We start from the raw sequence: 27,477 nt of genomic DNA on the forward strand, positions 1-27,477 counted from the left end.
TACCCGAATAACCATTTCAACGACCCCCTCCCCTCCAACTGCCTAGCGGCTGTAGTCCATCCATTATTCCTAGCTGGACTGCAATAATTAATGCCTCACTCCAGCAGGGTTCCGTCCCCGACTCTCTGAAAGCCCACCAAGTCCTCCCCATTTTGAAGAAACCGTCGCTGGGTGCAGCCATCCCCGACAATTTCAGACCGATCTCCAACATCCCCCTCTTAGCCAAAGTGTTAGAGAAGTGTGTACAACAGCAACTAAGTCAACACATCAAAAACTTCCACCTTCTCGATGACTTCCAATCTGTATTCAGACCTGGGCACAGCACTAAAACAACCATGCTCCACATTGTTGACGATACCCTCCAAGCCCTGGACCAAGGGAAAACTTGCCTTCTAATCCTCTTAGATCTATCCTCGGCCTTCGACACGGTCAACCACGAAAAGCTAATCGAACGCCTCAAACTCAGGATGGGTTTTGACGGCTCTGTTCTAGAATGGTTTAGATCCTTCCTCCAAAACCGATCGCAGCGATTCCTAATCACCGGCAACCTATCTGCTCCCTCTCCGGTCAAGGTCAGAGTCCCTCAAGGATCAACCCTGTCCCCTACACTTCAACCTTTACCTTGAACCACTTGCCGAAGTACTACGCACAGTGAATTTCTCTTACCATATGTATGCTGACGACACTCAGCTCTACATAAAAGCCTCCTCTCTGGAGGATATTCTCTCCCTGAATGAGGCCCTGAAATCAGCGGTCCATTGGCTCACCTCCAATCAACTTAAACTTAACACCAAGAAAACAGAATTTCTCCTAATTTCCCCTCCAAACAGCAATCCCGAGAAAAAGATATGGATCAAGGCTATCACAGCCTTAGATTGCCCACCGACCATCGTGGACTCAGCAAAATCTCTGGGAATAACCCTTGACTGCAATTTGAACATGCAAGACCACATCAACTTGATGGCCAAATCAGCCAGATTCCACCTGAGCTACCTCTGGAAACTGAAACCCTTCCTTGACACTACCAACCTAAAAAGTGCAGTCCAAGCGCTAGTAATCTCTAGGCTGGAATATGGCTGTTCTACTCTCTCAGGCTTACTCAAGATCTCCCTGGCACCCCTAAAAGCCTGCCTTAATTCCTCCTCCAGACTTCTTACAATCTCAACAAAATTTGACCATATCTCTCCACACCTGATAGTTTTGAACTGGCTTCCTTTCGAGGCCAGAATACAACTCAAACTGGCTTGCATCACACACAAAGCTTTATACTCAAACTCTCCTGCTTACCTTGCACAGAAACTTGTGGTATCCGGCGGAAGCAGAAACTCCCGTTCCGCCAGTGACCTTTTACCTCAACCTGCAGGGTTCTGGAAAAAAAACCTTATAACCGGGCTTTCTCTGGATCCGCTCCAAGAATATGAAACTCTCTCCCGCCCGCCATCAGAAGAATCCCTTCTTTGGCACATTTCAAAAAGGAGGCCAAAACCTTCCTTATGTGTAAATTCCTCTCCTAAATGCTGCCTCCTACCAATACACAGACCTTGACCAATACATAGACCTTGACCAAATATGGACTAGCGCCTCCCTTCGGAATACCGAGCTACCTCTTCAAGAAATCTTGGCCTTATCTGGAGTTACTTATATGTAAACTGTTCATACGTGTCCACTACCCTATTGTGAATCCTAGCCCATTGTACACTGCTATGTTCCCCTGTAAAGCACTCTGATACCCGACGGGTCAAGTTCGCGCTCTATAAAACAATAAAATAAATAAATAAAAATACAATACAAGGGAAATAAAGGGGGAAAAATAGAATAAAATAGAATACAACACAATAACAGAATCAAAACAGAATACAACATAGTAACAGAAAGCAAAATGACATCAAGGCAGACAGGCAAGAAGGGGGCAGAGTGAGCGCACAGAACCTACTGCCTACCACTGGCCACCAGGGATGAGGCGCAGGTGGTAGCCTAAGGGTAGAGGTGGGCCTCGAACTTCTAGCAAGCAGCAGCAGCGGGCTCAGGGGCACAGGCACACAGGTACTGCGGTGCGGCGTGGGGAGCTACCTGCTTGAAGAACAGGGTCAAGGGTCGCACTCCTCACCACGCAGCAGCTGCCATATAAGGGGAGGTGGGAGGGAGGAGTAGCTGGGAGGCGGGAGAGAGGCTACGAACGGGCGAGCAGGTGGGCAGACCGCAGGGGATGCAGCGGTGGGAAAAACGAGAGGTAAGAACGGGCGGAAAAACAGAAGGGCACAGTACATTGCAAGAGGAATAAAGGGGGAAAAACAGAATAAAATAGAATACAACACAATAACAGAATCAAAACAGAATACAACACAGTAACAGAAAGCAAAATCACATCAAGGCAGACAGGCAAAAAGGGGTCAGAGCGAGCGCACAGTATCTACTGCCTACCACTGGCCACCAGGAATGAGGCGCAGATGGTAGCCTGGAGGCGGGCTTTGAACTTCTAGCAAGCGGCAGCAGCGGGCTCAGGGGCACGGGCACACAGGTGGTGCTGTCCGGCGTGGGGAGCGACCTGCCTGAAGAACAGGGTCATGGGTCGCTCTCCTCACCGCGAAGCGGCCGCCATATAAGGGGAGGTGAGAGGGAGGAGCACCTGGGAGGCGGGAGTGGGCGGGGAATGGGCGAGCAGTGGGGCGGGGTGGCAGGGGACACAGCAGCTGGAAAAACGTGAGTTTAAAATGGGCATAAAAACAGAAGGGCACAGTACAATGCAAGAGGAATAAAGAGGGAAAACTGAAAAAAATAGAGCACAACACAATAACAGAATCAAAACAGAATACAACACAGTAACAGAAAGCAAAATCACATCAAGGCAGAAAGGCAAGAAGGGGGTAGAGTGAGCGCACAGAACCTAAGGCCTACCACTGGCCACCAGGGATGAGGCGCAGGTGGTAGCCTGCGGGTGGAGGCGGTCCTCGAACTTCTAGCAAACGGCAGCCGCAGGCTCAGGGGGACGGACACACAAGTGGTGCTGTGCGGCGTGGGGTGCGACCTGCTTGGAGAACAGGGTCAAGGGTAGCTCTCCTCACCGCGCAGCGGCCGCCATATAAGGGGAGGTGGGAGGGAGGAGCAGCTGGGAGGGAGGATCAGTTGAGAGGCGGGAGCAGGGTGGCAAATGGGCGAGCAGGGGGGTGGGCTACAGGAGATGCAGCGGCGGGGAAAACGGGAGGTTAAAACGGGCAAAAAAACAGAAGGGCACAGTACAATGCAAGAGGTACAAAGGGGGAAAAAACAGAAAAAAATAGAATGCAACACAATAACAGTATCAAAACAGAATACAACACAGTAACAAAAAGCAAAATCGCATCAAGACAGACAGGCAAAAAGGGGACAGAGCAAGCGCACAGAACCTACGGCCTACCACTGAACACCAGGGATGAGGCGCAAGTGGTAGCCTGCAGGTGGAGGCGGGCCTCGAACTTCTAGCAAGCGGCAGCAGCGAGCTCAGGGGCACAAACACACAGGTGGTGGTGTGCAGCGTGGGGAGTGACCTGCCTGAAGAACAGGGTCAATGGTCGCTCCCTCTCAGAGCGATTTACTGAGCACCAGTTGCTTATACAAGGACACATTCATTTTTGCTAGGCACGGGGAGATTAAGTGAGGTGCCCATAATCACAGGATGTTGATGGTCATTGCAAGACTCAAACCCTGTTCCCCAGATTTGAGATCGACTGCCCCAGCTGTTAGGCTACATCCCCAGCCAAGCATCTTTTAGAGCAATTTTGTGCCAACTCGAGTAGTGGGAATCCCTATAGGAGCCATATGTTTTTCCAAACATCTTAAAACATGTTCCATCCCATGACAGACTTCCAGTTAGCTGACATGCAATCTTTAAAAAATAAGACATTTTAATATTTAGACCTGGAGGATCTGCGACAGCAGACTGTACCTGGGTAAGGGAAGCGGAACCATGGCGCCTCAGAGACAGCTTTCCCCTTCACATCCGTCCGAGCCAAGTAGCCATAGCTCTTGGGGTCTGAAGGAAACACATTGGTCACTGTCAAGATGTAGCACACGAGCCAAGAGATGCAGATCCCCAAAAGCATCTGTCCAATCAGAAATAAGAAACATATGAGTACAACCACTCAAGCTCTGAGCACTAGTCTAATAACGTCTAGGCTGATTGATTGCATCCAAGAAAGATCTTTTCCAAAGACAAGAAGGGGTTGGGGACGGATATCTCTCCCTCATCACTTCTAGAGAGTGGCCATCAAGACTGATTAATTAATCAATTAATTAATGTGTTTCTTTTACAGAGCACAAACCTCACACCTAAGGGAGTTTAAAAGATTAAATGTGAGACAGTATAAGTGGAGAACACCCATGAAGAGGACCATTGATTCTGCACAAAAGAAGCTTTAAAACATACTTTACAGATGTTTGCAAAGTTTTATGGTATCAAAATAAATGCACAAATATCTTACAGTTAGTATGAATTCAGAACATATTTGGAAAGTTGCACTAGTGTGTACGATTCCAACAGTGTTGTTGGTGAATGAAGAGGAGAGAGGGGACCATTCGCCCACATCATCAGGCACTGTCATGAAAAGAGGAAGGACATGGGGGGCTTCTTAGGCTACCTTCAGACAGAGAGAAAGAGAAAGAAAGAGCGAGAGCCTGTGTGAGTGAGTAAGTGGAATAAGGAGACAGAGAGAGGAAAAAAGAGAGATGGGAGAAATAGAGAATGGATGGAAAGTGAAACAGAGAGAGAAAACTGAGGATGAGAGACAACGTAGCCAACAGATCAGACCGTGTACCACCCCATCCCAACACACTTATTACAATATACCACATTACACTTCTGAGCATCACACTGCACCATAGAAAACTCTCATCATACCACATACTACTACAGTTCACCATACCCTGCAACATCATTGTTCCATAAAACATTGTTTCCATACACCATGCACCATGCACTCTATCATCACACCAAACATAGCCACCACATCATCCAACACATCACATCAGAAGACCACATGAGCACATTTTCCTTGGAGTATAGGTAGGACCACCAGTCATGAACCATGAAGGAAGACATACCAATCACTTTCAACACCACACCTGATAAGTGAGAGCACTCGTAAGAAAAAACAAAGTCATTGACACAAACATTCCATCCTTTGGCACAACATTCATTCCACAGCCAAACACAAAAGTGCAAACTAGAGCCAGCGGTAACAAGCTTAGGATTTGTATCTGAGGCAGGTCTTTTAAAATAAATTCATAGGTGCAGAGAACAGCAGGAGAGTCAAACATATATGATGTGTGCATTTTGGGTACAGAACTCATGTTACACATAGGTATATCAGGTGATCTGCTTGAACTATTGCTTGTAAAGTCCATGAGGCCAGATGTCATCTTGAGCAGGCTGAGCTTCCATTTTCTTTATTTTTGAAGAATCATCATCATGTCTACCTTTGACGTAGATGTTGTCTGTCCTTATCTTTCCAAGAAACTGTGAAATTATCAAATCCCTCAGACAATGACAGCAATAGGAACACCTGACGTGACATCAGCCTGGGACAAGTGCCTTGTTATCTCTATCTCAAAGTCAGACAAGAACAATGACAAACACAGTGTAGTACCTTTTTTGTTTATAAGAATGCGTCTAAGACTCCCATCTTGATGCACATAGGATATGTCAGACATTCCTATGGTTATGTCAGAAAGTACCATCTTGGATAAAATACACTATAAAAGAGCTGCCACTCGACCACTTGTCAGAAGAGATTCTTCACCCCGGATTATTGTGCAAGATACTGACAAAGAAGAGCTTGACCTCCAGAATGCAGAGAAGCTGCTGCATCACGCTTTATGCTGAAAGCTATTTCCGAGAAAGCTACCATTAAGGAGTGGAAGACTGCATCACATGAAATGGCTGTCTTATTAGCGTTTAATTGTAACATTAATCAAAGTGCCTAATTTAAGCAACCAAGAAAACATGTGTCTGCTGGGTAAGAAGGGTATATTAACTTGCACCAGAATTGTTGGGAAACTAGTGTTGCAGATTTTGCCATAAGTGACTCCTTACACTACTGTTTTAAAGGGAGTTCCAAAGTTGCGACCAGGTTAAGGGAAGGAGAAGGACATGATCAACTTGTTAATAAGGTCGCACATTGGTTTAAAAACAGACTTGTAGATTAGAAGACCTTAAATGCGTATATTAATATGCTTAGGAGAATGGTATGCGTTGGTAATGACCACAAGTGTGACACCCAATGGCTGGGTTGTTCGTTTTCGGCATGAGATGACTTTTAGATCCCTTTTCTTGAGGCTCAATCATATTCGGTGAGAGTTTTGAAGGATAGAAGCTGTCCCATTGGGCTTTTTGTTTACAATCTAAGACTAAAAGAAAGACAGCATTATCATTATGGAAGTGCCTCAGAATTTCTCCATCCCAACCTCAAATAAAACTGCAGCCCTGGCCCAATATGATGTAACAAACTGAAAATCGCATTCCTCATCCTCATGGCCTGATTCAGAAACTATGGTAACAGGTGTGGAGCTATCTTCATGTTGTAGTGGGCATGTATTTAATTCTGACACTCCACGTGTTTCCACCAGCTCCCCAAGACATGAAGCAATTGATACTAGTGCCACAACGGTAAGTACATGCAAACGCAGTTTACTTAAATTTCTTGGACAAATTGATAAGTGGAACCTAAACTGATAATGTAGAATGGCTTTAGTTTTTATACATGCATGACATTATCTGTAGCCAGGAAACGTGGGCTTTATAGCTATATTATGTGAAGGGTTATGCAACTTTTTTCACTCCTGCTGTCTAGGCCAAGTCTGGAAGAGTTCAAGGAGTTTTGATAACTTTTGTGTCAGCATTGTGTTCCATGGGGAAAAAAAATACACGGATTTTTATAATAACAATTTTAATGCTAACACACTTTATAGGTAGCTTAAGAGTTATGATAGTAAATGTAATAACCATGGTTCCATCGTTTGGATGGAGGACTTCAACACTCGACTGGAACCATTCAGGTAGTGTTGTATGTGGTTTAACTAATCATAGTAAGGAGGCATTCATGCATTTTGTACATACCTTTTATGGGGCGATACTTAGTCAATTAATCTTAAAATATGATTTCCAGTTTGCGCCTAATTAATTTTCTTTTTTTTAAATAATCTTTTTATTTAACATAAAACAAGTCGACACTTCAGAGTGCTCAGAGGGAGCCATACATTTCAATTCTGCTGCTGTACTGGACACAAGTTACACATTTATCTCATATTCGTTTACGACAGGTAGGGTGTGGGCGGATCATCTGTTGTGGAAACAGCTGGCGGGATACAGATATGGCCCTGGTAGGCATTTCATTTATTCCATATGGAGGACCACTTACGGGACATCCCCGCAAGATATAAACGGTCTTCTCCCTGAACATGCACCAGTCCATGTCTTTCTTCCATGATCCAATTTTGGGTGGCTCTCCCACTCCCCACAACTGTGTGATGTTTCTTTTTGCCACCATTACCCCAGTGTGACCCAGATCTTATTTTTACTGTTGAGGTCTCTAGGCTCCCATGCATTCAATAGACACCTCTTAGATTCTGGCTGTTAAGTGACCCCGAGCACCCATCTCATACACTTGTGTATTTTCAACCAGTAGGACTGTACAAGCAAACATTCCCATATTATATGCAGAAAGGATCCCAGCAGGCCACATCCCTGTTTACAATTACCCTCTTCCACTTTTCCCATTTTGACAAGAGCAGGTCCAGTGATATACACTCTATGGAAGATTTTCAACTGAACCAGACGCAACCTAGAAGAGATCGCCACCTCCCGCGGAGACACAATTGCCTCCTGCCTCCTGCCAATCCTCATCGTCTAGCTCAAGCTCATCTCCCTCCCAGCGCTGCCTCAAGAGTGTCAGGGGGTCTGAGGTGTTGTTGATCAACTTTTTGTAAGTCAGTGAGATTGCTTTATCCGGCAGATAACCATCAAGTAGCCTGTCCTCTATCGGCAAGGAGTCAGGAAAGGAGGTGCCCCTGGCCAGAGTAGACTGGAAAGCGTGTCTGATTTGTAGATATCGAAAATCTTCCTTGTCAGCGAGTTTGTGGCTCTGGCGTAATGAAACCACTTCTCCTCTGTTAAGTAGAGTCGAAGACACCATAGAAGAAATTTAGTTTATTCTTCAAATAAACAGCATCACGAACAACCATCCGTCAGCGCAGCCACAGGTTTGTAACTGACCAGAGAACAGACATGGCACGGACTCGGACTCTAGAACATCAGGAAAGAACCGAGGTCCGTGCCATGACCACATTGAAAGTAAACAACTACATCCATGACAATACTAGTGAATACCAACATAACATCCTCCCCTCCAGAAGTCCCCGATTGTCGAGATCCCGATTAGGCCCCACTTATCAAACCCCCTTGTGTTGCCCAGGGTGCCCAGCTGTTCTGCATCCCAGAGTGGGGTGGCCCTCATGAGCTTCCTATCCCATCCCAAACTTTTATTTGCTGTGTGCCAGATCTGCACTGAGTGTCTGGTAGGGCCCGTCAAAGGGAACCTATGTGGTCTTGAGTACAAGGCCCTGCTTAAAGTGTCCCCCCCACAGCAGCCATTTATCCATTCTATAGGCAGGGTCATCGTGTTGGCGGTCGGTGCAGTGATTGATTGACGCTAGATGTGAGGCCCAGTAGTACCTCCTGATAGCAGGCAGTGCGAAGCCCCGTCATACCAACTCAGGCTTAATTTCCCGCCCACCCTCCACATATGCACTCTGGTGAAGTATACCCTGTGTAAATATTTGAACTGCTCCAGCCGGAGGCACATCGCTATTGCCGAACCCCGCGGGGTTGCTAGGGTCTCAGTCCAATCCTCCTCCTCCAATGCACCCACGTCTTCCTCCCAAGCACTCCGAAGCCTCTGTAGCATGGGAGAGAAATGAGTGACCAGCGATTGTTATATTCAGGAAATTTTGCGATCAGGGAGATCCCCATGAAGACCATCGCCTCTATGGGACCAAATTCAGGTAGTGACTCTAGACCCTCCAAGCTAGGGGATAGGGCGTGCCGAATTTGCAGGTAGCGGTAAAACTGGGAACGGGGCATTGAATATTCCTTCTTCAGGTCCTGAAAGGATTTAAGCATCTGGTCCCTCATGACATCTCCAAGAACTGAGATGCCTATTGCATCCCATCCCCGAAAGACCTGTAAGGCTGCTAGTTGAGGTAGATGCCCGTTTTCCCAAAGGGGAGTCTCACGGGTCAAAGTGTTCCACCACCCCATCCGGCGCAGAGCTTGCCTCCAGATCAGAAACACCACCCATGTGACTGTTGGCAGCGACTTCCGCAGTGGCACTGAATATAATATTGTATGTAAGGAATGGCATTCCATAAGCTGTTGCTCAACTGCATATGCCGGGTCTCCCCTGTCGCCATACCACCACTCATTGAGGACTAGTAAGTGTGAAGCTTGATAGTACGAGAGGACATCTGAGGAAGCAAGCCCCCCACAATAGGTGGACAGGAAACATGTGCGTAGGGCCCCCCTCACATTTTCCCGCCACACAGGAACTGACCCAGTGCTGCGTTCACTTGCCTAAACCATCGGGGTGAGATCTGGTACGGATGATCCTGCAATTGGTAGAGGATTCGGGGAAGCGCCACCATCTTAAAAATCGCCGATCTGCCATATAGGGACAGAGGCATGCGGGCCCTGACTTAAAATCTTCCCAGGTGCGTTCCCACACCGGGCCAGATTGCGTTCCCAAGACACCGCCGGTATATCTGACAGGAAGACACCCAGGTATTTCAACCCCCCCCCACCGCCAGCTAAACCGAAGACACCCATGCTCCCACTCCTGCTCTAACCACCAGGGCCCACAATGTAGATTTACGTGACTTCATATATAGTCTCGACATTTCCCTAAAGATCTGTAGGATACGCATCAGCCGCGGTCACGTCCTGTCTACAGCTGTGAGAAAGAAAAGGACATCATCTGCATGTAGGGCAATCCTATCAGACAATGATTTACAAAAAGGGGGGTGGTGATGAACAGAGTGTCTGAGTTAAACAGACCACTCTTACCCAGTCCAAAGATCAGGGCTTGATCCATCACCGTTATTTATCTCACTGCCCCATCCCAGCTCAGAACCTGGCTATATGCAAATCAGTCTGTCCCTGGCCCAGTGCATCATGGGAACAGGGCAGACTAAACTACCAAGCCAATTCTTCACCAGAAAGGAGACAAGCTACCGGGGACCGGTTTCTGGCATTTCAGCCTTCTTCGGCCCGGCTTGCTTGAATCCTGATGGAGCAGTGAGAAAGGGACTCATGTCTGAGTATACCCTGCCACACCTATAGTGGCCAAAAACGATTTACAAAAAGGGGGTGGTGATGAACAGAGTGTCTGAGTTAAACAGACCACTCTTACCCAGTCCAAAGATCAGGGCTTGATCCATCACCGTTATTTATCTCACTGCCCCATCCCAGCTCAGAACCTGGCTATATGCAAATCAGTCTGTCCCTGGCCCAGTGCATCATGGGAACAGGGCAGACTAAACTACCAAGCCAATTCTTCACCAGAAAGGAGACAAGCTACCGGGGACCGGTTTCTGGCATTTCAGCCTTCTTCGGCCCGGCTTGCTTGAATCCTGATGGAGCAGTGAGAAAGGGACTCATGTCTGAGTATACCCTGCCACACCTATAGTGGCCAAAAACGATTTACAAAAAGGGGGTGGTGATGAACAGAGTGTCTGAGTTAAACAGACCACTCTTACCCAGTCCAAAGATCAGGGCTTGATCCATCACCGTTATTTATCTCACTGCCCCATCCCAGCTCAGAACCTGGCTATATGCAAATCAGTCTGTCCCTGGCCCAGTGCATCATGGGAACAGGGCAGACTAAACTACCAAGCCAATTCTTCACCAGAAAGGAGACAAGCTACCGGGGACCGGTTTCTGGCATTTCAGCCTTCTTCGGCCCGGCTTGCTTGAATCCTGATGGAGCAGTGAGAAAGGGACTCATGTCTGAGTATACCCTGCCACACCTATAGTGGCCAAAAACGATTTACAAAAAGGGGGTGGTGATGAACAGAGTGTCTGAGTTAAACAGACCACTCTTACCCAGTCCAAAGATCAGGGCTTGATCCATCACCGTTATTTATCTCACTGCCCCATCCCAGCTCAGAACCTGGCTATATGCAAATCAGTCTGTCCCTGGCCCAGTGCATCATGGGAACAGGGCAGACTAAACTACCAAGCCAATTCTTCACCAGAAAGGAGACAAGCTACCGGGGACCGGTTTCTGGCATTTCAGCCTTCTTCGGCCCGGCTTGCTTGAATCCTGATGGAGCAGTGAGAAAGGGACTCATGTCTGAGTATACCCTGCCACACCTATAGTGGCCAAAAACGATTTACACAAAGGGGGTGGTGATGAACAGAGTGTCTGAGTTAAACAGACCACTCTTACCCAGTCCAAAGATCAGGGCTTGATCTTTGCATACAGCCAGGTTCTGAAACTGGGATGGTGCAGTGAGCTAAAAAACGGTGTTGGATCTAGCCCTGATCTCTTGACTGGGTGAGAGCTTTCTGCTTATTTCAGAGACTCTGTCCCTCACCACCCCTTGTTGTAAATATTTTTGTCCACCCTAAGCGTGGAAGGGTATTCTCAGATGTGAGACCCTTGCTCATTGCACCATCAGGATTCAAGCAAACCGGGCCGAAGACGGCTGTAATGCCAGAAACCGGTCCCCGGGAGCTTGTTTCCTTCCCAGTGTAAGAATTGGCTTTTGTAGTTTGGTTTGCCCTGTTCCCATCATGCACTGGGACAGGAACAGACTAATTTGCATACAGCCAGGTTCTGAAACTGGGATGGTGCAGTGAGCTAAAAAACGGTGTTGGATCTAGCCCTGATCTCTTGACTGGGTGAGAGCTTTCTGCTTATTTCAGAGACTCTGTCCCTCACCACCCCTTGTTGTAAATATTTTTGTCCACCCTAAGCGTGGAAGGGTATTCTCAGATGTGAGACCCTTGCTCATTGCACCATCAGGATTCAAGCAAACCGGGCCGAAGACGGCTGTAATGCTAGAAACCGGTCCCCGGGAGCTTGTTTCCTTCCCAGTGTAAGAATTGGCTTTTGTAGTTTGGTTTGCCCTGTTCCCATCATGCACTGGGACAGGAACAGACTAATTTGCATACAGCCAGGTTCTGAAACTGGGATGGTGCAGTGAGCTAAAAAACGGTGTTGGATCTAGCCCTGATCTCTTGACTGGGTGAGAGCTTTCTGCTTATTTCAGAGACTCTGTCCCTCACCACCCCTTGTTGTAAATATTTTTGTCCACCCTAAGCGTGGAAGGGTATTCTCAGATGTGAGACCCTTGCTCATTGCACCATCAGGATTCAAGCAAACCGGGCCGAAGACGGCTGTAATGCCAGAAACCGGTCCCCGGGAGCTTGTTTCCTTCCCAGTGTAAGAATTGGCTTTTGTAGTTTGGTTTGCCCTGTTCCCATCATGCACTGGGACAGGAACAGACTAATTTGCATACAGCCAGGTTCTGAAACTGGGATGGTGCAGTGAGCTAAAAAACGGTGTTGGATCTAGCCCTGATCTCTTGACTGGGTGAGAGCTTTCTGCTTATTTCAGAGACTCTGTCCCTCACCACCCCTTGTTGTAAATATTTTTGTCCACCCTAAGCGTGGAAGGGTATTCTCAGATGTGAGACCCTTGCTCATTGCACCATCAGGATTCAAGCAAACCGGGCCGAAGACGGCTGTAATGCCAGAAACCGGTCCCCGGGAGCTTGTTTCCTTCCCAGTGTAAGAATTGGCTTTTGTAGTTTGGTTTGCCCTGTTCCCATCATGCACTGGGACAGGAACAGACTAATTTGCATACAGCCAGGTTCTGAAACTGGGATGGTGCAGTGAGCTAAAAAACGGTGTTGGATCTAGCCCTGATCTCTTGACTGGGTGAGAGCTTTCTGCTTATTTCAGAGACTCTGTCCCTCACCACCCCTTGTTGTAAATATTTTTGTCCACCCTAAGCGTGGAAGGGTATTCTCAGATGTGAGACCCTTGCTCATTGCACCATCAGGATTCAAGCAAACCGGGCCGAAGACGGCTGTAATGCCAGAAACCGGTCCCCGGGAGCTTGTTTCCTTCCCAGTGTAAGAATTGGCTTTTGTAGTTTGGTTTGCCCTGTTCCCATCATGCACTGGGACAGGAACAGACTAATTTGCATACAGCCAGGTTCTGAAACTGGGATGGTGCAGTGAGCTAAAAAACGGTGTTGGATCTAGCCCTGATCTCTTGACTGGGTGAGAGCTTTCTGCTTATTTCAGAGACTCTGTCCCTCACCACCCCTTGTTGTAAATAATCCTATCAGACAGGCCCGGTACCCACTCAAATCCCCGGATCTGAGCATCAATGCGCACCCAGGCCGCCAGCGGGTCCATAGCGAGTGCAAATAAATATGGGGAAAGGGAGCAACCCTGCAGCGTTCCGCGCTGAATAGAGTAGGGCTTAGAGAGCGCCCCTGCCTCCCACACTGACGGCGTCAGGTCTGTGTATAGTAGCATTAGGTAGGAAAGAAAGCGTGGGCTGAAGTTGAGCCTCCACAGCAAGGCAAAAAGGTACACCCAGCTCAGGAAGTCGAACGCCTTGTCCATGTTGGCCAACAGTAGCGCCACCGGCTCCCCCAATTGCCCGCTGGCCGCTTCCGCCACATGTGCCTGCCTGATATTATGTCTGGTCACCCTCTGGGGAATAAAGCTAACCTTGTTGGGGTGCACCAGAGTGGAAATGTGTGGTAGAAGCCGGTTGGCCAACGCCTTGGCCAAGACCTTCGCCTCCACATTCAAGAGGGAGATGGGACAGTACAACGCGTGCTGCTCCGGAGGCCTGCCTGGTTTGGGGAATATTATCACCTCCACGTGCCTCCAGTCCGGGGGCAGTGAGCCGCGTTCCCATGCCTCGTCCATCACCAGCCTAAAGTACGGGGTCAGCTCTACAACAATTTTTTGAAAAAAATTAACTGGGTAATCCGCTTGGTCCTGGAGCCTTCCCAGGATTCAGTTCACCCAGTGCAGTGCCCAACTCCCCATCCGTCAGCAGCCGCTCCAGCTGGTCCCGCACCTCATCAGACACCACCTTAGGCGGTAAATGATCAATGAATTTATAGATGACGGCGGCTGCGAGGCATTCTTTTGGAGAGTATATGTCTGCATAGTATACAGCAAAGATTTCTGCAATAGCCGAGGGTTCGGTAAGCGGTGCCCCCGCCGGGCCCAGAACTCTCAGTAGGGCCTGGGAAGGAAAGGTACCCTGGCATAGTCGATGCAGCATCTTGCTGGATTTGTACCCCCATTGATACACCCTGCTACGCATTGCCAGCCATGCTTGGCAGGCTTCATCCATTAAAAGGGGCGCATACTTTTGTTGTGCCAATATTAATTGCCGTCTGACAGGGCCTCCACTTCCGCCTCTGCTCGCAATAGTTCCTTCATAGGGGAGCTTAAGGTCTCGCAGGCGGGCCTTCACCACAAGAAATGATTGTCGCTGCTGCTGCACCTGTTGTGTGTAATCCAGGAATATAAGGATGCGTGCATTGTTATAGATAAGAGGTTCCTTGGCTCGGGCCTTCTTCAAGATAGTGTTGCGGTCTAAGTAGTTTAAGAGTTTTGCTATAATTGGCCACGGCCGAGCCTCCTGTGGAGGCTTCTGCATGAGTGCCCTGTGGGCCCGCTCCACAACAAAGCAGCGGGAGACTACAACCGGGGGAAGCCTTCCCTCCAGCCACTGTGTCAAGAAACGTTCCACGTTGTCCCCCTCGCATCCCTCCGGAAACCCAACGAAGCGGAGGTTGTTGCGCCGGGCTCGCTCTTCAGCATCCTCTACCCCTATGGCCAGTCCCTTCTGAACTGTTTCAATGGCAGCGACCTTTTCTTCAGTATAGTTACATCGTCCTCTACTCCAGACAAGCGGGTTTCGGTCTCCGTAATGCGCGCCACTGCATTACGCAGATCTTGTCTCAGCAGCATGACATCCGAGCCGACCGCACCGATTTTGGTGTCGAGCATATCCCTCGACTGGGTGATGGCCACCAGGAGTGATGCATTGTCCGGTCTCGTCCCCTGCTGTCCCGATGACCCAGCCGCCACTCCTGCACCAGTGAATTTATCAATAGGACCCTACTTGGTTTGTCCTCCACCGCCCTTATCTCGCGTCATGTCTGCCAACAGGGCTCTACAATCAGGCACCAGAGGGCATCAGATGAGATGCACACCAGCAGGCAATTGCGGTCAGATCTCGCCACCACGCAGCTCACCCCCAGGAGGAGGCGGTAATATGTGGAATGCGCTTGAGCGCCCCACACCTGCATGCACACACTGACCCCACGTCTGCTACAAGAACCTGCAGAGCTCCCAGCACCACAGGGAGTCTCACTCGTGACCAGGACTGTAGTGTAGTTCCTATATTCCCAATAGGCTCTGCGCATTGGAATAACATATCCTATAGATTTGACGTAGGACTTAGGTCGAATAGGTCTCTATCGAATATATTAGACTTAATTGTGAGTGCCAGCTAGCTCAGCGGTCACTAGAAACTTTCTCGAATAACAAGAAGGGATTCGTTTCTGACAACCGCATAAACATGACAACTTTAATTCCCAAGAATAAGAAGTATCTCTAGAGTCCTGGAAACAATAGATAGATATTTCACTCAGTCAATCGTGCATGCTTCGTTTCAACAGAGGTGCAGAGAAATAGAGAGACAGACGTTTTCAATAAATATATTTATTGAACAGTCTTCTTTATCATGCAGAAGAAATGAACTGCTACAATCGTAATACTGGCTGTAAAGTATAATGCGTACAATAAGAAGAGTATTATAAAATAATACTGTAAAAGCATGGTATGGTTTCTAAGCTATACAATACATACATAAATAACAAAGACTACCCCAATGTACTAAGTCTAGTACGAGGGAAGAAGTAAGTATGGTGTAGCATAGGTTTAGTATTCTTTGCCAAGAATCTATCCAAGTTTCCTCTTAGGGTCTAATCAGCTCCGTACCTTGGTTTTAGAATGAAGGAGGTCAGGTATCTCTGTCTCGGAACTTGATTTCCCAACACCCCGCAAGAGCAGCTTGGAAACACTGGAGATGGATTCTCAGCGAGAGAAAGGCAGCCTCTCTGTCAGTTCACCAGCTGGAGGGTCGGCTTCCTTCGGCACTTGCTGTAGCGAGCTGCGTCGGGCAAGTAGATAGTTGAACTGCTTCAGACCACAGTGTGTTTTCTAGGGTAAGTGTGGACATATTTATACCTTGAAGGTGCCTGGTTTGACGAAAAGTCGGACATAATAACGTCACCAAAGAACCCCAAGGGAATGGTAGTTCTTTGAAAATGCAGTGATTTCTAGGACAATCAATATTCAAGAAAGGGGATATCCCTGACTGCTGAAGCCGAGTTTTCCAAGAAATCGTTGTGGCTTTTCGGAACTAATGGAAGTATCCATGCCAATATTTGGACTGCATGGGCTATGTCCAAATATGGCTATGATTTATATGCCTACATAAGGGTAGTGTGAATTATACCTATATAAGGTCATGAATCGGGAAAATTACTGTTAGAACTGGGATTTCTGGTTGGCTAAGGCTTGCGCCAAAGCCAGGCAGAAACCCCCACTCTAGTCAGGGCAAGGGAGTTACACGCCAAAGATAACCCATGCTCACCCCCTTGGTAGCTTGGCACGAGCAGAGAGGTTTATCCCACAGGCAATGTGTAAAGCATTTGCGCACGCACACAGCAACAACATCCCAGGCACACCACAAAAGGAACTCCACACAAGGTTATATAAAAATAACTTTTGTATTCTCAAAACACATCAGATAGTAATCACACAATATACATTGTGCCAACTGGCACGGGCAACATTCACAAGGGATTATTTACACAGGGCAGGGCCACATGGGCCACTGTCACGGTCAACACTTAGCATAAATTGGTACAAGTAAAAATAGATCCTAAACCTACAACCAGTAACTACTGGTAGTCACTATACTCCACCTCAACCTGTAACATAAACTACATTATGTACAGTCACATCAGGCGCGAATTACACCCTGTGCTAATCTCACTAGTCTAAACACATTAGACCTACCTAAGTATAACTCATATTAGGGGCGTAAATTACAGTGAAGTACAATCTCACTAACACAAACCTCCATAGATAAAACCATCTCTAGAGGTATCAAACACAGGGGGTGTAAAACATACTAAATGCATTACATTTCCTAGCACCACATTTACTTCAGCACATAAATCACATTAGGGCCTTGCACCCTATCCATATACCAGCCCCCTGGCCAACTGGCCATCCAAGAAGGGGCTCAAATGCCCTGTGTCCAGAATGTCAGGGCGTGCTGCCAATGCAGTGTAAATGTAAATGTAAATGTATTTGAGCTTGTAAAGCGCACTGCTACCCGTAGGTTTCCTGGCGCTGTATAACGCTGGGGAACACGTCCTGGCTTTCCCTGTAAGATGGTCCCTACTGGGCACCCCCAAGGTGAAGCCAGGCATCCCCGATGTTGATGGGGCCGTTTGTGGAGATTAAGCAAGCTATTGCCCAGAGTTGCTGAGTGGGACCCATGGTTAGAGTGGCACCGAAGGCAAGAATTATCGAGCCCGCTGACATTGGCCCAACACCCTGTCGCGTCGGAAATTGAACCCTGGTCCCGGGCCGACCTCTGCTTCTGGGTCTGCCGCCTCTAACCAGTGAGCCACACTACTCCACGCAGTGCCAGTCAAGGATGTGCCGTCTGCGGAAACCTAAACGTTGCAGCTGCCCACTACTTGCTGGGCAGCTGAGAACAAGAACAGGGCCTAAAAGCTGCAGCTGGCACTAAGTGCTGCGCAGCTGTGAAAGGCCTGGCACCTCTGTGCCACATCTGTCCCTCTCAAGGACTCTCACTGGAACTGCGCCTAAACGGTGCAGCTGCCCACTACTAGCTGGGCAGCTGTGAAAGTCATAAGTATGGCATTGGCTCTCAGTAGCCCTTTAGAACAAAACTGCACCCAAACGGGCCTTTTAAACAACATTGCCCCCTCGTTGGAGCCACGGAGGCTCTCGAGATAATCTAAATGTTGGGGCGGCCCACTGCCATCCGGGGCCACCCTAAATGCCCCCCTAGCACAATCAAGCACCCATGGGGTGCTTTGGGGGCCTCTTCCCCACAAAGAAGGAAGCCCTCACTCCGGCACTACAACACACGCCCGGAGCTTCCCCCCAGCACATTAACACTCACCGGGCTGTTGTGTGGGCGGGGGCTCCTCTGGACTCCTCCTCGCTGGGGGACTACGACAGCACCACTCCTCATATGCGGGGGCAGGCACCGGCAATGTGCCTCGGGCCCTCTCCGCTGCCGTAACCATACCTGCAGGGCTCTCTCTGGCTCACCGGATCCCCGCACCACCACCTCCTCACTTCTGGGCAGAACAGGGCATTGGACAGCTTCCCCGGGTATGGGAAAGCGGAAGTGACACACTCCAGGCCCCGCCCCAGTCAGGCTGCGCGGGCCTGGCTTCCAGTTTTGCCGCGTCAGTGGGGGCGGTATCTCTTTTTGGGGGCAAAAACGAGGGGTAGGCTCCCTTGAGGTCAAAAGTAAATGTAGGAGCGGGGTGGGCACCCGTGCTGGACGCTAATAAGCGGGTTGGGCACCCACATAAAAATATCACTTAAAGAGGCAAATAAGCGGGGTGGGCACCCGCGCAGCAATAATAAATGCAGTAATGAGGGGTAGGCTCCCTCAATACCAGGGCAATTTAAAATAAAGTGCTTACGAGGCACTGGGGGCACAGCAACCACAAAGCCCCCAAAGAAGGACCCCCTAGAGCAAAGGGTCCCAGCAACAAGCAGGGAAACGCAGGAAAAGGTTTCCAGGGCCAGGAGAAAGTCTTCCAGCCTCAGGCCAGGCAGAAGGGGCCCCAGAAAGAAGTTCTCCAGCATCCAGGGGCTGGGCAGGGCCCAGGGAGGCAAGCCTTCCCCTGGGCCCCAGCAGCAGCATGCCCCTGGTAGATTCTAGTCAAAGAACAAGAACATTTTACATGAGGTCACAGCCCCTTTCTATAGACACAAATCCTTTGTTTCCAAAGGTGCAGGCAAAGGGGCGAACCAGATGCAACTGGTTCTGGAGCACTTTGTTTTGCTCAGCCCCTCTGCCTATTCACAGGATGGAAGCTATAAATAGGGGGGTTGTACCCAGAAAGAGTTACGGGGACCTGGGTTATCAATTGAAGTATGGGAAGGGGTCCCAGTAAACATGAAAAATAATAACAAGGAAAGTATAAACAATCAAAGAGACCAATCATATTCAAATGGAGTTACATATTAATGTACCCAGAAAAAGCCGTTCACTGCTCCCTTTGCGAGCAGTGAACGGCTTCGGATTGATTCCCTATACCGTCCTGCCACGGACTCGATGCCACAGCGCGAGTGCCTGCTACCCCACGCCGAATGTCGATGAAATACGGCTGTCGGAGCTATTGCCCTTTTTGATGCCTTATCGGACCCCTGACCATTAATTCGCAAGGCGTTTCCGAGTGATACCTCGATCTACTGTCGATATCTACCCTCTACCCAACGGGTCCAGTTGCACACCACCCTTGTGGTCACGTGCCCCCATCTCCCCAGTCCTGAGGAAGACCCCACGGCAAGATCAAAACACACATCTGCGAACGAGGGTCGAAACGTCGACAACACTTTGTTTTTTGCTGTCAACTCCACACCCTATTGTTCTCATTAGCTGTACATTTGGAGTATGATTTTTGCAAAACAATTTATATGAACCTATTGGTCTTTTTCTGGGTACATTAATATGTAACTCCATTGAATTTGTCCTATTCGCCGATTTTACTGTCACTGCAAACCCTTTTTCCTTCACCTATTACCTACACGTATCACAAACCCCCCCCTCCTTTCCCAACCTTTGGGGCACTGTAAAATAGTCACTGATCAATGTATGTTTAAAAGTGACGTATATACATGATACTAGCACATTGTGAATAAAACAATGTGTCTTTATGATTGGTCTCTTTGATTGTTTATACTTTCCTTGTTATTATTTTTCATGTTTACTGGGACCCCTTCCCATACTTCTATTCACAGGATGGGTCAGGGACATCAGACACACCACAGGGAGTGGAGCCAGCATTGTGGAGGGAAGGCCCAGCCCTATTCAGGTCCCAGGTGCACTCCTCCCTCCCATCAACATGCAGATCTCTCTATTCACCACCGGGGCAGACCCATCTGACTCCTGGAGCCAGGCACACCAGCCAGCTCCATCCAATCACAAGCCAGACAGTCAATTCGCATTCACTGTACACATGCCAACTTCTAGAAGTGGCACTTCCACACTAGACACATTAAATCCGCGCACATCATCGTGCAGCATTTAATCTCACAAGTTCGCACATACCAAACTCGAACCTGCACTCCCCACACATCAGGAACTACCATGGACACACATATTCCCCATGCATTCCTATGGGAGGGCAGGTCAGTCTCACCCCACATACACATAGAGTGCACGCACGTTACACTGGACCACAGTGAAAAAGTGTGCAGAGGCCTAAAATCACCAACACCAGGTTACAGAAACAGGCTAGGAAAATGCAAAAAGTTTCAGGGTAAACCTGCCAAAAGGGCCAAGTCCAACAATTACACTAGGGTCCTAAAACGCTATACAACAGGACCAGCAGGCACTCCTCCAATGCCGCAGCAGCGACCCAATATGGCGGCCCTTACCCCCAGCAATGTTCCACCTTCAGGTCCTGCAGGTGCTCACCGGCCAAAGCCACACAAGGGGAATGGCGCTGGAGCTGGGCCCAGCACCAGGACAGGCCTCAGGCACTGTGTTGCCCTCTCCAACAAACTCTAGGGACCTCGTCCCTATCAAGCGGTCCCACACTCCAGGTCACCTCCCCTTCCCCCGGCGGCACGACACGGCTGCCGAGTATCACCGCCTGTATGGCGCTCAGTATATCGAATGATGGGGGGGAGTTATAGCCACAGCGGGCTCACATTCATCAACGTACGGGACCCCAGGCATCACAGCGGGCTTCTCTCACCCTCGAGAGCCAGCGGGCCACCTCCGGGCCGCACAGTATGGCCGCCGGCTCGTTGCTTCGCCCACTGCAGCAGTCTCCTACCTCTGTGGCCCGAGCCGGCCACCGATGCGCACCACAGCCTCTCCAGTCCCCCTCCGTGCACAGGACTCTTGGCCTCCACACGCGGGCTCCACTCTGCTGAACAGCCGCAGAAGTCGGAGAGGGCCCCTCAGCCAGCCCGCCAGCCGCTCCACCACCAGAGCCACGCTTCTTTTATTTAACAACAAGGGGTGGTGATGGACAGAGTTTCTGAATTAAGCAGAATACTCTCACCCAGTCAAAAGATCAGGGCTGGATCCAACACCGTTATTTAGTTCACTGCACCATCCCAGCTCAGAACCTGGCTATATGCAAATTAGTCTGTTCCTGTCCCAGTGCATGATGGGAACAGGGCAAACCAAACTACCAAGCCAATTCTTACACTGGGAAGGAAACAAGCTACCGGGGACCGGTTTCTGGCATTTCAGCCGTCGTCGGCCCGGCTTGCTTGAATCCTGATGGTGCAATGAGCAAGGGACTCACATCTGAGTATACCCTTCCACGCTTAGGGTGGACAAAATATTTAACAACAAGGGGTGGTGATGGACAAAGTTTCTGAATTAAGCAGAATACTCTCACCCAGTCAAAAGATCAGGGCTAGATCCAACACTGTTTTTTAGCTCACTGCACCATCCCAGCTCAGAACCTGGATATATGCAAATTAGTCTGTTCCTGTCCCAGTGCATGATGGGAACAGGGCAAACCAAACTACCAAGCCAATTCTTACACTGGGAAGGAAACAAGCTACCGGGGACCGGTTTTCTGGCATTTCAGCCGTCGTCGGCCCGGCTTGCTTGAATCCTGATGGTGCAATGAGCAAGCCACGCTTCTGGCGCCAAGCCAATGGCAGGAGATTCCCGGATTCGCTCAGGGCACCTCCCCTACAGGCCACAGCTTCCTTCGGCGATTGTATCTCCGCCGCCGCACCTTCCACAACTTCAAGACTTGCCCGCGGGGATGTCGCCGCATCTCTGACTGCGGTACAGCTTTTTTAATACCGACACCGAGTCGGATAGGCAGGATCAGTGTACAGGATTATGCGGGGTCGGCCAAGCCACGCCCGCACTAATTGCATTTTAATGCGGAAAAATATTTATAAAAGTGAAATACTGTTTTATTTAATTTTATCTGTTTTTAAATTTGATTGTGGTTGTCTTTTATAATAACTTTTATGACCTACATGTGGCCGAATAAAGTTCCTTTGACTGACCGACTATGCAATTTGCAATAAATTTGGCTTGAATGCGAATACCTCTGTTTATTTCGGAAACTTCAATTATGTCACAACAACTTACAACACAAAACGTCAAGGAATATTTTATAAAAATTGGGAGCACCAGTGAATCATCTAATTAAAAAATAAATAATTAATATATAACACGGGATTCTGCAAACCCTGTATGAAATACCTGCACCCAGCCATCTATTATAAAGAAATTACATGGCCCCTTACGTTTAACAACTTATACAGTTGAGTTTTGATGTCAAAATCCCTGCTACCAGAGCCAGCAGCCGAGAGGAAAGATAGGTCAGGGCACAGAGCATAATTAAAGCCACTGTTTAAATAACATGAAACGAAACACAGCTTTTCTTTCTTCTGCTCTGTTTTTCTTGCTATACAGTAACAAGCAGGAAGGAGATAATTATGGCAAAATCTTGATTTTGTGCACTTTGTAGGTAATTATAACAAAAATTATTTTCTTAAAACAAACTTGTATCAATCCAATTCTAATATCTTTTGCAACAAATGTTTAACATAATTTTGCAAAAGAGATTCTATTTTTATTTTTCATGTTTACAAACATGTTCTTGCTTTCATATGACAGAGCTGCACACCAAGGATATAAATGGCTTATGGGAAAGGTGATGGTGTGATCAGGAATTACAAGGAATAAAGTGCCCCCTGTGGTACATGATAAGGATATTGCAAGTCATCTCAGAGTCCATATCCTTATAAAGGAAGTAGGCCTTAGGCGGTGTTCCTCTCTATGGGCATGGAAGTCCTCAGTAACTTGTAATATCCTTATATTGTATGAGGAGGCACTTTATCCCATATATAATTATTTATATAATTATTTTATATAGAAAGGTTCTGTAGAAAATACAAAGCAGTCAAGATATTCAGCATTTTGAATTCATAAATGTCATAAGCATGTGATCTAACATGCCATAGAATTTTCTTCTTTTACTAATTTATGAACGATGAATTGCAAGAAAAGTAGAACATGCCATAGCCATGCTCGTATAGTCCCTCTCGCCACCCATGAACCTAATTGAGACTCAGTTGCATCGTGGAAATAAAAGAATAATCTGATGAGATATCCGATATTAAAGCATACAATAAAATAATTAAATGTTCAGCAAAAAAGGGCTGAAGTGCGAGAAAGGATTGTATGTGTTCTAGAGGGGTCTGAATTTATAGTGATGCCTACTTGTGAGACTGTCACCGGAGAAAAATGTCTCAATTTGTTAAAAATCTTTGTTGGAGCTGAGAGACATATGCTTCAAGCATTTATAAGTACACAAAACAGTGGTTCACTGTAGACTTATTTGTAACAATACACTTCCTCGAACATGCCTTGCAAATTTTCCTAATTACATTTTCCTTATTTTCATGAGCAGTATCCTGATTAAGTTATCTGATTTCCCTTTACAAAAATAAATTGTATTACATACTTTTTTCTTTTTGGTTGATTTTTGCAATTATGTTGATTTCTATTTTCTTTGCAACAGTAAGTTTAATATGTTTCGTAGTAGAAGCAATTTGCCTCCCATGATATAAATACGCCTACAGTGAACCACTTTTGTGTTATTTACTTCCTTCCTTCCTGCCTGGTTTAAGCCTGAAGTCTGACCCTGGTCCAGCTTGAGGTCCCATTAGGACCTGTAGCTCATGAAGGGAAAGCTTCCATGTGGGTTTTGCCTGCCGCCCTCGCTCTACCTTAATGCACAAAGAGGTAAAAACAAAGCACTAACATTCAAGGTAAAAAGAAAAGACAAAAAGGTACTCGTATAGGGGCTGGTTTGCCTGGATTACTTGCTGCTTCCTGGCTTAACCAAATTGTGTGATCGTAGGCAAATATATTCTTTAACCAATCCTCCTTTTTCTTCATTATCGACTGCGAAAGCACTTTAAAAAAATGCCTTCAAACTACTAACTGTACTAAAACCAATTGCGTTTGATTTAATACACTATACTGTTGCTCTATCTATAGGAATTAGGCCCAGTGCAGGGTTCACAAGACAACTGTCTTGCCTCTTAGTTCATTAATGGCACTTTCACCCTGGTGGCGGTGGGGGCAGGAATCGCTCTAAATTCATGCTTACAATCTATCACTTTTAATAATTTCCTCTCAGTGGCGTGCTGTACTGTGACGTTTTAACGTCAAATATTCTACATGTTAAAGAAATAAACGTAATCATATTTTACGTGATGTTTGTTGAATGAATTACATGGCAAACATTTTCAGGGGTCGGCTTTGCGCAGGCTGCTAGAGCTCAGCCAGACCCTTGGCTCGTTAATTTGTTGGCTCGCCCACCTCGACTGTAAGGTAGTGTATTTAGAATTTAGCACTTCAGAATAATACACCCAAATTTACGAAGCGAAGAACACATATAGGCAGGTTGTGTGAAGTTCTGCGCTAGCAGGAGACAATATGAAACATGTATCCAGTAATGTGTTTTAATTAGAGATAACACAAATACAAGACTGACAAACAGCAGTCGATTGTAGGATGGGTTTTTAAAACAAGGGCATTAGGTATGAAAAAATGAGAATTATATGTACAAGACATTGGTAAACGTGCATGAAATCTGCAGTGTATAGGTCAAATATATATGCATGTAAAATACAAAAGAAGTCACTTCTTCATATTCTACATGCATACATATTTGAAGTGCCTGTCCTAAGATTACCCATTTAAAGTGCATTTTATTACATAAGGGAGAAATAAGCCGGAGTCTCTGATTACAGATTCAGCAGTTTGTACAGTGATGGGGCAAAATATTTAGGCCAAAATATTGGAACACATAAATATCGGAAAACAATACTGTGATGAAAAAAATATTGTGGTATAGAATATCATTGTGGGGTGGAGCAACCCCTAGTTGTCCAGTTGCGCAGGCTACACTGTAATACTATGGTGGAAATACGTTATGGCAACAATGGTGAGAGAACAGAACCGATTGTTCCGAGGACGGGGGTTCGCCACGGCTGTATATTGGCCCCTTTTTTTTTATTTCTTGTTTATACTAACAGCTTGGAGGCCTATCTATCGAAAAAGGGAAAAGGGTCTAGACTTCCCAAAAATTATCCAAAACTTTGTCTCAACATTACTTTATGCCGACGGCGCTGTCCGTCTTGCAAGGGCAGCCAAGACCCTGGAGAGACCATAGATGTGTTTGTAAACTTTGTCTTTATGTCTTCTCTAGACATAAAGTGAAACACAAAAAGTTGTTTGTTATGGTGTGTGGCCCCAAGTCGACAAAGTCGAGATCCTTCACTGTACAAGGCAATCGGGTCAAGAAAGTTCAGAATTTTCATTTCCTAGGGACTCTTTTTAACACCCAGTTCTAATGGGACTCCTTGCCGGACCTTAGGGTGCAGCAATCAACTGGAGGCACTGTTTCATTTTGCCGCCAAAGTAGGTCACAAGCCTATTAAAGAAATGATCACTCTCTATAAAACTAAATGCCTCTTAATTGCTACTTATGGGGCTGGAGTTGGGATTTCAGCAATTATGTTTTACTGGTAGTTTTGTTAGAAATCTTTTGATGGTCCATGAGAGTGCATCAATTATTTTTGCGACTCAGAACTGGGCAATGAGTACATCATGGAGCACAATGGACTTGCCCATTTGTTATTATGGGTGAAAATCTGGTGAACTCCGGAACTGGATTCTTCAAGATCCATTATCATGGACTGCCTTTTCTTGGCTCGGTTATCTGAAATGGGCATTCAGCAAATTTGGTGCAATAGAATTTTTCAATAAACTGATAATATCCCAACTCATGCTAAGTCTATTATAAAGTCTTTATATGGTTTTAGGTAGGTTACATGCCATAACCAGCAAATAAACCTGCAAAGAATCCCGAGGAGGGGCATGATAGCTTTTCCACTATAAAGATGCAACCCTACATATATCCTTTTCTGAAACCTCAACACAGATTTTATCTAACCAGATTCCTCTTAAGCACTTTGCACTTTTTTGGTAGCCTTTTCTAAGCAAGGTGTTTGGCACGACTACCTTCCGCCCTGCCCATGTAATAACGTGGCAAAACAATTTACCCGTCACTTAGTTTTGTTCTGTGTATTGTACAGACATTTTAGATACACATTTTTGCTTACTATACTGAGGCTGTGCCGCTCTTGTTCTTATAGAGAAGGTTTTAGTCACTTATAGTCGCTCTACTCCGTTGATATCTGCATTGCGATCTTACATTTTATAAGAGAAGCCCTCATAATACCAAAACGATAAGGATAACTGAGTGCATCAATTCATAGTGTATGCTATAGCGCTTTTTCTTCCTTCCTTTTGCATATGCACCTCATCTTTCTCGTAGGAGGGAAATGGGATTCTGTTGAGGTTATGCCAGATTTGCCAAGAAATGTACATTTGAATAATCCTATTGAGTTGCCATTTTGCTTTTTATCTTATTTGTTTTTAATCTCCATGGTTTTGTAGAATTTAGTAACCGTTTAATGACTTTGAGTATTTCACCTATATTGTGAATTTTTTACTTCAAGACATGTTTTATATTGGATGTACTGTCATTTATGTGCTTTTATGATTTGCTTGCCAACTTGAATAAAGTTTATGATTGATTGATTGATTGAATGTCACTGTCAAGCATATGGGTTTTTTGGTAAGTAATATCATTTTGATTCCCACAGCTGTTGGAGATGTACCAATAAGTCTGGTCTATTGTTCATTAATTTACGGTAGGTGAGCGATGTGGCTTTGCGGGTTAGGGGGTCTGTTAAAAGTCTGTCTTCCAGTGGGGAGGCCTCAGGTAGAGCCTCACAACTCGCCACAACAGTAGTTAGGGCATGGCGAATTAGTAAGTAGAAGAACATTTCAGACCCTGCCAGCTGGTACTCTGCCTGTAGGTCATGAAATGAGATCCTCTCATTCTGTTTCCATAGGTCCCCCACTGAGGAGATGCCAATTAAGTACCATTTATCGAAACCCAGGCACCTACTCAAGGTACCGAGCTGCTCCTATTTCCACGAGGAAGTGATCAATGTAAGTTTCTTTTGCCACCCCAATGTTTT

At 46.9% G+C, this 27,477-nt stretch overlaps 1 protein-coding gene across 1 annotated transcript in view; it reads right to left on the reverse strand.

The window, feature by feature from the left end:
- The window catches only part of LOC147734707 (solute carrier family 23 member 1-like), a 474,929-nt gene that overhangs the window by 182,738 nt on the left and 264,714 nt on the right, over positions 1 to 27,477 (reverse strand). The window contains exon 7 of the mRNA XM_086953611.1: positions 3,923 to 4,079. Coding sequence (XP_086809737.1) covers positions 3,923 to 4,079 — 157 coding nt within the window. The remainder of the gene's footprint in view (positions 1 to 3,922; positions 4,080 to 27,477) is intronic.

Source organism: Lissotriton vulgaris, chromosome 1_2 (genome assembly GCF_964263255.1).
Source record: "Lissotriton vulgaris chromosome 1_2, aLisVul1.2, whole genome shotgun sequence".
In the NCBI taxonomy this organism is placed as follows: Eukaryota; Metazoa; Chordata; class Amphibia; order Caudata; family Salamandridae; genus Lissotriton; species Lissotriton vulgaris.